The 14,139-nt window shown below is 36.2% G+C and overlaps 1 protein-coding gene across 2 annotated transcripts in view; it reads right to left on the bottom strand.

Annotated features, from left to right (window-relative positions):
- Nucleotides 1-14,139, bottom strand: part of LOC133526120 (uncharacterized) — a 77,353-nt gene that overhangs the window by 10,153 nt on the left and 53,061 nt on the right. For both annotated transcript variants that reach the window (XM_061862599.1, XM_061862598.1), the window contains exon 3: nucleotides 2,033-2,151. In XM_061862599.1, the coding sequence (XP_061718583.1) occupies nucleotides 2,033-2,151 (119 nt within the window). The remainder of the gene's footprint in view (nucleotides 1-2,032; nucleotides 2,152-14,139) is intronic.

A 14,139-nucleotide genomic window follows, 5' to 3' on the forward strand; every position in this document is an offset into this window, starting at 1 on the left:
GAATTATTCAAAAAACATAAAATACTCACGTTACCAAGTATTTATATACAAACTGCTTGCACACATGTAAGGGAAAATATGCTTAATCATATAATTCTCAATCGAGCTTCTGTTAGAAGTACTCGCCGACAAAACCTGTTACTTGTTCCAAGGTACAGGCTAGCAAAGTTTGGAAAGTCGCTCGGTGTCATGGGACCTAAATTATATAATTCACTACCCAAACCAATAGTTGATTCTGCCAGTGACCAAATATTTACGCGTAATTTAAAAAAGCTACTCATAGAAAAAGCTTATTACACTATTGACGAATTCCTCACAGGGAACAACCAACATGTAGACTGATTTTTTCAATTGTAATTGCATTTGTACCTATTTGTAACAATATAAATTAATACTGTACCACAATTATATAATATGACATACTTTCTTGTTAATTTTATCCATGTCTACAAGTATATGACTTTTTTTTGATTAAAGTAGGTACTTCCTTAAATATATTATTATTATTATATGTGAAATGGGTTTACCTGAAAACTTAATAACTTATAAAATGTAATTTTTAGTAATGTAATTACTTTTAAATAAAACTAATGTATTTTTTTTGCTACTTGACATGTAAAATATTATTTTTTACCAATAAATGCTATCTATCTATCTATCTATCTTCATAGTAAAAAGACTTACTTTAATTAGGTACTGATTATGCAAATTTGCCTATTTGTTTAACTCGGGTGAAAGGTACCGTTTCATCCCTTGGTTAACAATTTACTATACTTTAAGCTCCAGTTTAGCTTATTGTGACGGAAGAGTAACTACGGAACCCTACACTGAGCGTGGCCCGACATGCTCTTGGCCGATTTTTATACATATATTTACGGCACGTCCACACCGCTCTTCAGCGCGGGCGCTGCGAACACGATAGTGGCGCCCTCGTTTCCGCCCGTTTGTCAAACATGGCGGCTTAACCCACCTGAGGCAGTTAATTGCGAAAATACGGTAAATGTTGCACCATGATAAACTGTTTCCTTTTAAACAAGATATATTACTGCATTTTAATGTTGCCTTTTCAGGGAAATTACATTAATAAAATATACGGCACTTTTTGTGCATGTTTTCTGTCCAGGAAAAATTATGGAAAATAATTTAAAATTGTCACAGCCTAAGTTACATACAGTAGGGCGATACGATCGTACCATTTCTTTATTATGGCTTTCCAACCCGTGACAATGGCGACCCAGGCATTTCAAACCAAAAATTGAAGACACTTTACACTTTAACAGTTAATCACGAGACCTTAAAGAGAAAATTTGGAGTATTTTTAATATTACACAGATTGCTATAAAATTTCTACCGCTTTGCGCATTAAAAGTTGAATGTCCTATTCGTCTTTTATGTTTTAGACGTGATAAATGAAAGATATTGCAATTGGTTACATAATGTCTTGTAATCGGATATTATTTAAATACTTATTTTATAGGATTTGTGGTATACGTCTTATTATTGGTGCCACGCCCCGATGTAGAGGTGTTTGCTATACCTAAGTCCTATACCGAGCGAATGCTGTATTGTGAGATGAACGCAAGGATAGAACCCGCCAAGGTATAAGAACAAATTGTGGGCTAATCGAATCCAAAAATTTACTGGGCTATATATAAAGTGAAAAAAAAAATGGAGTAACTAAAATGATTCATCCAATTGACAATCTGAACCACCACACCACAAGGAACCGATGCACTTTCTCAACAAGACCTGGGCTAAATATATTGAAGTAGTAAGTTCACGTGCGCGTGACCTCGACGGCCTTGCGCCGGCTTTTGCACCAAAAGCATGTATCGCGTTCAGTTCTCAGGAACCGCCGGGACAGGCCTCAACGGGCAGTAAATCAGTTCAGGTGCCCCGCCGAAAACTAGCGCTACGGCTTTCTGTCCTTCTTAGCATCCACCGTTTCTTTTTCTATGTATTTGTAATTATTTTACGTTATTAAATGTATTTTATTTGTACCTACTTCTTTCGTCTTTCAAAATTGACTTACTTTCTCGTGCCGGCGACCTCGACGACCTTGCACCGGTTCTTGCGCCACCAGCAGGGCTGCAGCGTCCAGTACGACGAGGAGGCGCTGCGCGCCCAACCCTCCTCAGGGAACAGTAACACCTGCAACAAAGAGAAGCCGCTTTGGAAAATATGCTTTACCGAAGGAAAAAAATTATATCTTGCTTAAATAGCTGTGCCCGCGGCGCCATACTAACGGGCTTCTATCGGTGTAATATCCCCTAGGGAGTGGATTTCTAAAAATAAAGTACGCTCTGTCCAATATTTTAGGTTACGCTTTCTACGTGTCAAATTTTATCAAAATCGGGGCAATATTTCAGCCGTGATAACAGATACATACCTAAGAACAGACAAACAGACCGAACAAAGTCAATTTCGCATATACATATAATTTCCAATTCGAATTCACAGGCATTATACACTCAAACTAAAATAATGACAGGTTTAAAAACGAAACCAAAAATGTTCACTCAAGTGTTGATAAATATTTTATCCCATTTTGTAGTTTAGATCTCAACGAAGATTTTACGAAGGGACATTAAATGCGAATAGGGATCCTTGCTTGAAAGCACCTGCACCAAGAGCTCAAGAAAGTGCTTCACTTTATGTTGGCAATTATCATCAAACGCTTGAATTTGGTTCACAATTCCTCACTTGTCTTCTAAAGCGCCAAATATAGGGTTATATATATATATATAGGGTTTTGTATCATATACACCCAAATGTACTAATTGTTTCTATTTAAAAATGCCACATAAGAGTACGTAGTTATCAACGTTGATTTAAGTAATCTATTATTAATTTACGACACGAAAAGCGATGAATAATCTAAGCTATCTAGTAATCTCAGTTGTTGAACAATATGCGTAGGTATAGAAAAGCTAAATTACCTACTTTCAGAGGCAATGTACAGTACAGAATACAAAATATCTCACGCAGCCATAAAGAAAAGTGGAAAACAAAGGATTTTCATTACGACGTTCATCTTTGCTATATCGCCTTATACGACCATTATAAACCTCCTATGATCTTGCTCTTGGGTACTAATAGCCTCCTAACACGGGATATACGAATATTAGAGAGAGAGAGAGAGAGCAGTCACTCCCCCTAAGTGATTTAAATCCTACAACTGGATTTCTCATTGCATTTATATAGCTAGTTTTACTAATTTTACTTGGAGTTTTCCCCAAAAATTATGTATGGTACTGCATATATACAGTATAAAATTGAAGGGGACGAAAATGTCCTTTGTACCTACTTATTTGGCCGCTTTTTTTACAAATTAAATTCATTTACAAAACTTATTTAAGATCTAAAGAGCGGCCTCTCAACGATCTTTAAATAGGTATTCTTTCTTATTCAACGCTCCATTTAACAATGGGGATAATTTAGTCGCTGCTCTCTCAGGCTTAAGGCACTCTGGGTAGTCTTTTGAAATCATGTTATCTCAACAATCGAAGGCAAATTACCAAGCAATATTTTACAAAAACAATCTGTCTTCAATCTCGCTGGGACCGGGGCGTGAGCGTCCCGAACCGTTGAGTACGATTTAACTAAATTAGAAAACTTTACAAGCCTTTCGACGGTGAGTTGAAAAATAGCTTTTTGAGGAAAACTAATATTGCAGGGTATAACAAAACAGTGCAGAGTTGTAACGAAGTTGTTTCGGGCGCTCGAGTTTGCATCCTCGGGCGGTGGAAGCGACGCGGATTCGTGCGGCGCGTTGTGCCGCTCCGGGCCGCTTCCTGCCGCGTCTACCGATCTCTAAAAGTCACATGTCTCCGCAGACTCGCTTGCTCGATTGGCTCCCAACATTCCGGTCTCATTTCTTCACCGCGACTTGGGCAATATTTTTTTCTCGTAAAGAGTTTTCCTGCTTTCGACAATATTGCGCCAGTTTCAAAGGGGCGGGGACTCCGGGGTTGAAATCGCTTTCACATTGAGTGAGCACACTAATGATTGAGTTCCGCACACGACGTCGTGCACGGCAGCGGCTCCCTGTCCTTTGACGAGTGTCCCCGGCGAGGATTTAATGGATTTAAAAGGGTTTCATTGTTCAATTTACATAGATACTTGGTTGTATTTCTAATTGATGCAATGGTACAGATTTATTGAAAGACACGATATTTGATGTGATCGAGGGTGGTCGATCTGCTTCTATTGCGAAATATTCTCAACTAAACTACGATACTTTACTCAGGACAGTCATTCATTATTCTTATTTTATATTTGTAGTTATATACCTATATTTATAACAATGCATATTAAAAACATGCATTTAATTACTTTCACTTTCTGGCAATTTTTGTTTCCGTTTATCATTTATCTTTACTCCTTTTTTACTAAATTACTCAAAAGTGGAAGAGATCCGATACAGGGATCAGTTCGCCTTCGATGTATTTAATTTACTTTGCAACTGTGGTTTTTTCTATGTACAATAAAGCATATACAAAATCAGGTGTAGCCTGTAAGATGAGCAAATACATAATTAAAACGTAGATTTTATTCCTCAAACGGAATAAACTTACTAACTACTAATGTTTACCATAATTGCAATTTTATTATTAATGTTCTCTTTATGTGTTTGTAGGAATCAGACTTTTTATTAAACTAGGTGTGTAGTTTTGAGGTAGTTAACATTAGTATTTTCATTTATCTATGACTGACTATATAAGTAGCAGAAATAAGTACATTATATCGATAATGTTAATTTTCATTATGTACTTAACAATTCAATCAATCAGTCTAAGATACTAAATCGTGACAAAGACATATAGACCCATAAATCATCCAAATAACAATCGACAACGTTAAGTCGTCGACTAAAAACGGTGGTATACATAAATCGTGCAGGTACGATTGCAGACAAAAACTCTCGACTCGAGGACGATTAATATTCAATGGCGCTTGCTGTCGGCCGAGTTGTCGGGGTTGTCGGAATTGTCGGCGTTGTCGCGCAGCAGCGGCACGACAAGAGTCGTCCAATTAGGGCGCAATCTGTTCGATTAATTACTTCGTTAAACGGACACGAATCGGTGACGTGCGTTGTTGTTCTCGCATGCTCAGCGTGCCTGTTACGTTGTACCGCTTACTCCGTTTAGTTCTGTTATCATTGATACTTAACGGGATAACTACGTTCTACTTATATATCTTCGATATTTCTATTAGGATTATAAATAAAATATTTGACTAATAATATATTGCACTTCCCTGTATACAGCCTATGGAGGTTTTATACTCAGCGGGCTTACGAAACCCTACGGATCCAATAACGCGTTCCGGGTATTGATGGGGCTGCTTCGTTTCTGCAGCGCATGTCGGATGTTCGAAAGGCGCGTGGACTGCTTTTATGCGACTATGCGCAAACGATGCACATCCCTGGTGCGCCGGGTGCGCCCCGCCAGCCCCAACCCTATCCTATGCGTAATAGCGGACAGACACGTCTGTCCGTTTATGAGACACTGCTGTAAAATGCACGCTTCCAGCAGTGTATAAGTACTGTAACTACATATATGGCATATGTAGTTAAGTAGGTAATAACATTAGAAACGTAAGTCTACTAACAAGTTGTATGAGTCCATATTAGTTACCTGAAAATAAATGTTATCATTCATTCAATAAAGTTTGAAATTGACTAGAAAGATTGATTATAATAAAAAATACATAAAATGAATGAATGAATTTTTCCACTTTTAAATGTCATGATCCTACCGACTGCGCCATGTCAGGAGATATATAAAACACCAATAACGAGCATAAATTACTTTATTAGCCTACCCATATTCTTGTGATATAGGTATCTTGACATGCATAAGTGACGCATAAACGTTCAAGTGAATAAACATGATCAAGTGTGGGTAGTTCGAAAATCTCGCACGCTAGATGTTGATGTCAACACCTGCCAATTTTTCTTCGAAAAATAATAATGTGTAAAAATCGTAAAAGTGTAAATCTGTACCCCTAGTGTAAATAAATTCGATTTCGAATCGTGACATACGCGTTTGCGTTTAGTGTCATTTTGTATTAGATTTAGAAAGAGCGCGCCAAGCGGGACGTTTTGGAAACTCAAAATCATATACAAAATGAGACTTAACGCAAACGCGTTCGTCACGTTATGATGTCGATCAAATTTACACTAGGGGTACAGTACCCCTAGTGTAAATAAATTCGATTTCGAAACGTGACGTACGCGTTTGCGTTTAGTCTCATTTTGTATGTGATTTAGAAAGAGCGCGCCAAGCGGGACGTTTTGGAAACTCAAAATCATATACAAAATGAGAATTAACGCAAACGCGTTCGTCACGTTATGATGTCGATCAAATTTACACTAGGGGTACTGTATTCTGTTCCTAAAGTTGATTGTTTAAGTTGATTTATAAGGACTAAGGAGGTAAGTATGTACATATTCAATTCAAAGACACAAAAATAAGCTCATCCATTTAATCCCTGTTGATCAGATATGTCTGTGCTTAAAATTCGAGCCAAAGTCACGCCGGACACATAATTGCATTTCCCGGCTTTAACAAGGGGGTCACTCGAAACTGCTAACTACTTTAACTCCACATATTCGTTATGTTTTTGAATAGTTATGATATTTAATGATCGCAATAAATTCTAAAAATAGTAAATGAGGGATGCAAAATTGTTTTTAGTTGATTAACCTATGTTGGGTTTCTTTTTAGGGTTCCGTAGCCAAATGGCAAAAAACGGAACCCTTATAGATTCGTCATGTCCGTCTGTCTATCCGTTTATGTCACAGCCACTTTTTTCCGAAACTATTAGAGCTATACTGTTCAAACTTGATAAGTAGATGTATTCTATGAACCGCACTGAGATTTTCACACAAAAATAGAAAAAAAAAAACAGTAAATTTTGGGGGTTCCCCATACTTAGAACTGAAACTCAAAAAATCTTTTTTCATCCAACCCATACGGGTGGGGTATCTATGGATAGGTCTTTGAAAATGATATTGAGGTTTCTAATATAATTTTTTTCTAAATTGAATAGTTTGCGCGAGAGACACGTCCAAAGTGGTTAAATGTGTCCCCCCCCCCCCTGTAACTTCTAAAATAACAAAATGATAAAACTAAACAAATATATGATATACATTACCATGCAAACTTCCACCGAAAATTGGTTTGAACGAGATCTAGTAAGTAGTTTTTTTTTATACGTCATACATGGTACGGAACCCTTCATGGGCGAGTCCGACTCGCACTTGGCCGCTCTTTATATTTACTATGGCTGACTGTGATATTGACTTGTAACTGATCTTCAAAAGGGAGGATTTGCTGAATTGAATGGTGCTTATTTTTATTTTGTGTGATTCTTTCAATAAGTGATGTACTAAGAGTCGGCAATGCGCATTTGTTTTGCCTTGGAGTTTCAGGTGTCCATTGGCTCGGGAACTGCACTATCAGGTGGGCAGTATGCTTTTTACTACCGGCATGTATTAAAAAACATTGAAGTGTTTGTTCGAGTTCGAAAAATTCGTTCCAGTTAGATTATTCTAGGTTCTATGATATCTATAATAATTTCAGATCAAATATTGAACATACAGTGTGCAGCAGATATTTTCAGTCCATTTTGTCTGGAATCGTACATTCGATTCATTCAGCTAATCCGATAAAAACTTACATTTTTTATTTTTTTTATTAAAGAATTGCATCCAAATCCAATTTGGTTGTTTCTCCCGATTGCACTGCATGCAGATCGCAGCTCGAGTCGATAGTCACGTCCCGGCCCTCGACTCTCGACAGCTCTCGACCGTCGTGCCTCGTGCCAGTCGCTGCGTTTAGTACTTGCCTCTTGCCACTCGCCCACTGGCCTTGCGCTGCAGGAAGCGGCCGGCCGTTTCAAATGCTTATTGAGCTTGAAGATATTTCTTGAGATGATTGATTTATATTAAAGGACTAACTGACTTGAATTTTATCACGTTTCCGTTTACAAATCACTGATTATAGGTTGGCGAGTCGTTTTAAATATTAAATTAAAAGATGTTTCAAAAGAAGCGATCCATAAAATAAATACACGTAATCAAGACTTTTTGAATTGAGTTCGATCTTTTCAATGTCCAAACCACCAGAAATGTACTATTTTATAAATTCCCAAGTATGTTGCCATTTCCAGGCGCCACAGACCGGGCGGCTTGAGGGGCCCTGGAGGCAGCGGTAATTGGCTCCGCGTAAGCACGTGACGATTATCGCGATTTGATTAACGCCGCCATTTCTACTGCCAATGCTATCTTAGTAGCATCGTGAAGGCTATTCAAATGGTTTTGCCATAAAGGTATGCAATTTGTAGTTTAGACTGTCACACGAGTATCTTGGTGATATTATTAAGATATTAAGGCGGCAGGTTTGTTAGTTAACGATTTATCAAGTTAATGGAAAAACTAGCCATGTAATTAGTCAATTACCTGTAGCCATGTGTCAATCCTTTACATAAAACGCCAATATAAATTGAAATACGGTCGAGGAAATTGATTCTTAAGCAATTTGCGGTTCATGTAAATTTGGTTGTTCATACTTATGCTAAGAATGTCCAATGTAAATTAAACCGTAAACTGCTAAAGAATTTCCTCGACCGCAACTACTTAGGTATGTCAACCTAGTAGTATGAGATAATTCGACTGCAAAGATAGCGCGTCGATCGATGACTCGTCGATTATCTATGGTAGCAAAATTTGTTTTAATTTAGGAACAAATTTTAATGAACACTAGCAAAATCTTGGCATACATATCCAAGAAAGTTTGCGGTTTTCCTACAGCTACTTTCTAAAAACTGTACGCGGGTTTATTTTAGAAACTTGATTTGGATCATCATCACTTACAAACAACTTAATTGCAAGTATGCAAGTAAGGTCGTCGTAGGTAAGTAGTTACTTAAGTATTAAATCTATATAATCGACGACCGGTTTGACCTAGTGGGTAGTGACCCTGCCTACGAAGCTGATGGTCCCGGGTTCAAATCCTGATAAGGGCATTTATTCGTGTGATGAGCATGGATATTTGTTCCTGAGTCATGGGTGTTTTCTATGTATTTAAGTATTTATATATCGTTGTCTAAGTACGCTCAACACAAGCCTTATTGAGCTTACTGTGGGACTTAGACAATTTGTGTAATAATGTCCTATAATATTTATTTATTATTTTATATAAGAAGTTTAAATGGCGAAAAATACTGAAACCACCAGTTTTGCTTCAATCTCGCGGGCACACGTGGCACAGGCCTACGGCGCAGCATCAGACGCAGTCGTGCGTAGCTAAAGGATGGAACACAAATGTATACTTGACCTCGTATGGATATTTCGGAATGTGCCCTCAAATCGACATACGATGAAAATTCGTTTTCCTATTTCCTCTTGTTATTGTAATTTTAAGATTAATAATAAATGAATATTATTTTTTCCTGCACCAACATACAAATGTCTCTGTTTGACCCAATGGTTGACTGGTATAGAATGCCTTTTGGCATTAAGTTCGCCATTTGTACATTTTTCTTTATGTGTGCAATAAAGTTTAAATAAATAAATAACTGCCTAACAGACGGTTCTATAAAAGGTAAGTACTTTACTCAACTGAGTAGTTCACCAAATTGCCCATTATTTATGCTTCACGTAATTTACAGATTGCCTGGTAGTTAGCTTATGTACGCCATGTTACTTAGTTATATATATACATTTAAACGAATATGATCTTCACTCAATATTTAAACGATTTGTAATACAACGTTATCGTTTTAGTTGTCTTTAAAGTATTTTTTACAAAGTACATAGGTATTCGGCGTTAGTGACCGCCGTAAGGCAATATTTACTACTTAGTTCTATTGTTTTATTAAGTACCTAAATACGTGGCATTATAATAGTTTTAATTAATTAAGGTTGACTAAAGTTCATGGTAACTAAAAGCATGTCATTCGCCGATACGGCAGTGTTTAAGTCTAATGGAAAAGAAGATGATTTAAGTGAAGAGTAAGCTTACAAAAAATAATCTATGATAAAAGAATAGGATAATAAGTTGACATTAAAAGTCTGTCTGCTTTTACAAATTTTAATCTTCGCCTCTAAACTCTACGTAAAGAGTAAATTTAAGCTTAAATATCTTCCCTGTGCTGTGGTATAAACTAAAGTATAAAATTAAACTGAATTAACTGCAGACGTCATACGTCGGTTGGTCGGGGTTCCATTTTATACATAACAATCACATATTTCCATTTGATAATTAAGAGCTTTGATAAACATACCATTATAGGTAGGTATAGTATACTATACATTGTATAACATCTAGCATCAGTAATAACAGGTAAGTAGTTCGCTGTCATCACATACGTGATGTATTAAGCCTGCAGACCCACACGTATAACTAAGTAGCTTGTGTGTAAGCTGTCACTGTCCACTTTAATCTTGCTCCGTCCGAGGGACAAAGTTTGTTCTGACATTATCATCTTTTATATTGAAGTTTGTGCTGACATTATGTTTTATATTACGACATCCATGTTTGCTCGATTAAAGACATTTACTTAGGCCTTGTGCTTATATGAGATTGATTTATGGTATAGCCTAAGAATTTTTCATATGTGACATGGGAGCTTTCGCAATATTTATGTGGGTTGCGGTATGGTATATATGAAGTATCCACAAGTATTTTGCAAGAGATTTTATTTGTGATTGTGGTATCATGATTTTTTCGATATTTCAGAAGCGGCCGATAAAATATGAAGACAAAGATTTAGATTTTAAATAGCAATTTTATATCGCCACTGACAACGTTAAAGAATTGTGTCGTATTGTTTAATCTTTTAATTAAACCTAGATTAACTTTTACAATTCAGATAAACTGTGATTATATTATTTGGTCTGCTAAAGACGTTTAAGTTTACGGATGTCTGTCTCAATTATAAAAGAAGTAATTGTGTGGTTTTATGAAACCACGATGCAAGTGAAACTTTTTTTGGATTGTAGGCTAACTTTAAATTTTCGGCAAATTCTTCGATTCAGGGAATTAATATCGCGTTTTTAGGGTTCCGTAGCCAAATGGCAAAAAACGGAACCCTTATAGATTCGTCATGTCTGTCTGTATGTCCGATTATGTCACCGCCACTGTTTTCCGAAACTATAAGAGCTATACTGTTCAAACTTGGTAAGTAGATGCATTCTATGAACTGCATAAGGATTTTTACACAAAAATAGAAAAAAAAACAATAAATTTTGTGGGTTCCCCATACTTAGAACTGAAACTCAAAAAATCTTTTTTCATCAAAACCATACGTGTGGGGTATCTATGGATAGGTCTTTAAAAATGATATTTAGGTTTCTAGTATCATTTTTTTCTAAACTGAATAGTTTGCGCGAGAGACGCTTCCAAAGTGAAAAAAATTGTGTCCCCCCCCCCCTGTAACTTCTAAAACAACAGAATGAAAAATCTAAATAAATATATGATATACATTACATTACCATGCAAACTTCCACCGAAAATTGGTTTGAACGAGATCTGGTAAGTAGTTTTTTTTAATACGTCATAGAATTAAAAAAAAAAATATTATCAAACCCATACGTGTGGGATATCCATGGATAGGTCTTCAAAAATGATATTTAGGTTCCTAATATCATTTTTTTGTAACCTGAATAATTTGCGCGAGAGACACTTCCAAAGTGAAAAAATGTGTGTCCCCCCCTGTAACTTCTAAAATAACAGAATGAAAAATCTAAAAAAAATATATGATATACATTACATGCAAACTTCCACCGAAAATTGGTTTGAACGAGATCTAGTAAGTAGTTTTTTTTTAATACGTCATAAATGTACGGAACCCTTCATGGGCGAGTCCGACTCGCACTTGGCCGCTTTTTAATCTTAACTGAATAAATGTCCTCTTTAATTATCTTATAAAAGCTCGCCCAACGCCATAGTAATTCAGCTACTCAACACGGAATGGCACTGTAATTAATTATTAATATCGCTTACTTATCATACGCGAGTCAAGGACTGAACAAAACCGTTATAAGTAAACTTTCCGATTACGCATAGTTTGTTACGGATCTCACGGTCACGTTACACTGGGGTTCTCGAGATGTCTCCACGTTTGCGATTCGCCAACCGTTGAGAATTGTTTGACGGAATCGTACGTTTGACGTTCGAAAACAAAAAGTCGTATGTGACTGTAAACTTCCTATCATGATATTACTATTTGCCTTTCACCGTAGCATTTGAGTGAATGATCTTTGACATTTAGAATATCGAATATTATAGAAAAATAAAATGACAAAAAAATATTTATTTAGTTATTATTGCACATAGTCAAACAGATTGCACAAAAGGCGAACTTAATGCAATAAGGCATTCTCTACCAGTTAACATTTACAAGCAGATACGTCTATTTTATTCTTTATGTTTATCCATACTCGAAACCGTAATGCAATACCAAAAAAACTACGACAGATACGTCACTGTCAAAACTGTCAATGTCACTTATGTCACTGTCAAGTACACATTTCAGGTTTCGCCAACCTTTTTCTATTACGTTTCTTTATATTGGTCAACAACATTGATAAAAAAGGTTTATGTAAAAAAAATACAACTTTTGTCGCCGACTGCACTTTGTTTTCAACAGTCAACTAACATCGAGACAATTCTAACGAACCTAAACACAATAAGGTTGCGTTGTTCTACCACAGAGTATTCCTAGACTAGACTAGTTCTTTAAGTCTCAATCGTACAAAAATTAACAAAATACAAAAATTTTACAAGGCAGAAATCACCACGGAGCAAAAAGAACATTCTAACACTTACATCCAAGTTCGTTCTTAACTTATTTGTAAATTATTGCATCAAATGTTATGAATACCCGAAGTGTTACAAGTACAATACCCCCCCCCCCCCCCTGTAACTTCTAAAATAACTACTACAACTAAAACAAATATATGATATGCATTGTCATGCAAACTTCCACCGAAAATTGGTTTGAACGAGATCTAGTAATTAGTTTTTTAATACGTCAGAAATGGTAAGGAACCCTTCATGGGCGAGTCCGACTCGCACTTAGCCGCTTTTTTTGGCCTTGATTACGGTTTCGGGTAATTTAAGTACCTATTTGTTTTTGACAGATAGAGTTTGACGTGTTAAACCTTACTGTGTGAAAGATTAATACGGTCTACTGTCCTTAAAATTTTATATAAATTTACAAACAAGTATCAGCCTTCGTGAATTAAGTATTGTAGCCGGGTATACTTTAGTCCGATAACGAAGCCTATTTCAAAGAAAATGAACTCTAAATACTAGAAATAAAGTAAAATTTTAGTAACGTTCATACCCAAATCGGCCGGCTGTTGCTGTATGCGTCATGCTAAATATAAACGAAAAATTTTTAGGCGATAGAATAAAAGTTTTACTATAAAAAATTTAATTGTAACAGACTACGTAACGTAGTTTTTGGTTGTGCCATAATTATCACACGAAAAAATGTGCTTAAGTAGATGTAGGTGCAGGGTTAAGCCAATTTACGAAAGTTAGTATGAATAGATTGAATTGAACTAATGTCATCACGTCATCAGAATAATTATGCGAATTCTGACCTCATATCTGTTTGTTATATACTAAGTACTCACACGCGTATTACAAACTTTTATTTAAATTTCCTTATTAGTATTGCACATATGTTTGTTAGTTAATGTGGGTCAAATCTTGGGAGCTAAATTTGACCTACTTCCCGATTTTGTATTATGGTAAAAACGACCTGATCTGATGATGGAGACAGGAGGTGACCATAGGAACTCTGTGATGAAACAACTCAACCTAATTGTGTTTGGGGTTTTTAGAACTGTCTCGATGAGTATTATTTGCCTGTGGTAAGAAAAGTACAGTCAGCGATAAAAGCTTGCACCAAAAATGAATTTTTTGCCAACAAGTTATTAACATTAGATTCATTTATTTAGTCTATTGTAGCTTTGATAAATCAATATATATTCAAATTCGAATGCTGCTTTTATTTAATAATTTGCCATCTGCTAAGTAAAACAGTCATGCGCGACGTTTTACGCTAGAAACCGCAGAAACATTGATTGGCAATTGTTTAGCGGGCAACATACTGGGC

Source organism: Cydia pomonella, chromosome 16, assembly GCF_033807575.1.
Source record: "Cydia pomonella isolate Wapato2018A chromosome 16, ilCydPomo1, whole genome shotgun sequence".
Lineage (NCBI taxonomy): Eukaryota > Metazoa > Arthropoda > Insecta > Lepidoptera > Tortricidae > Cydia > Cydia pomonella.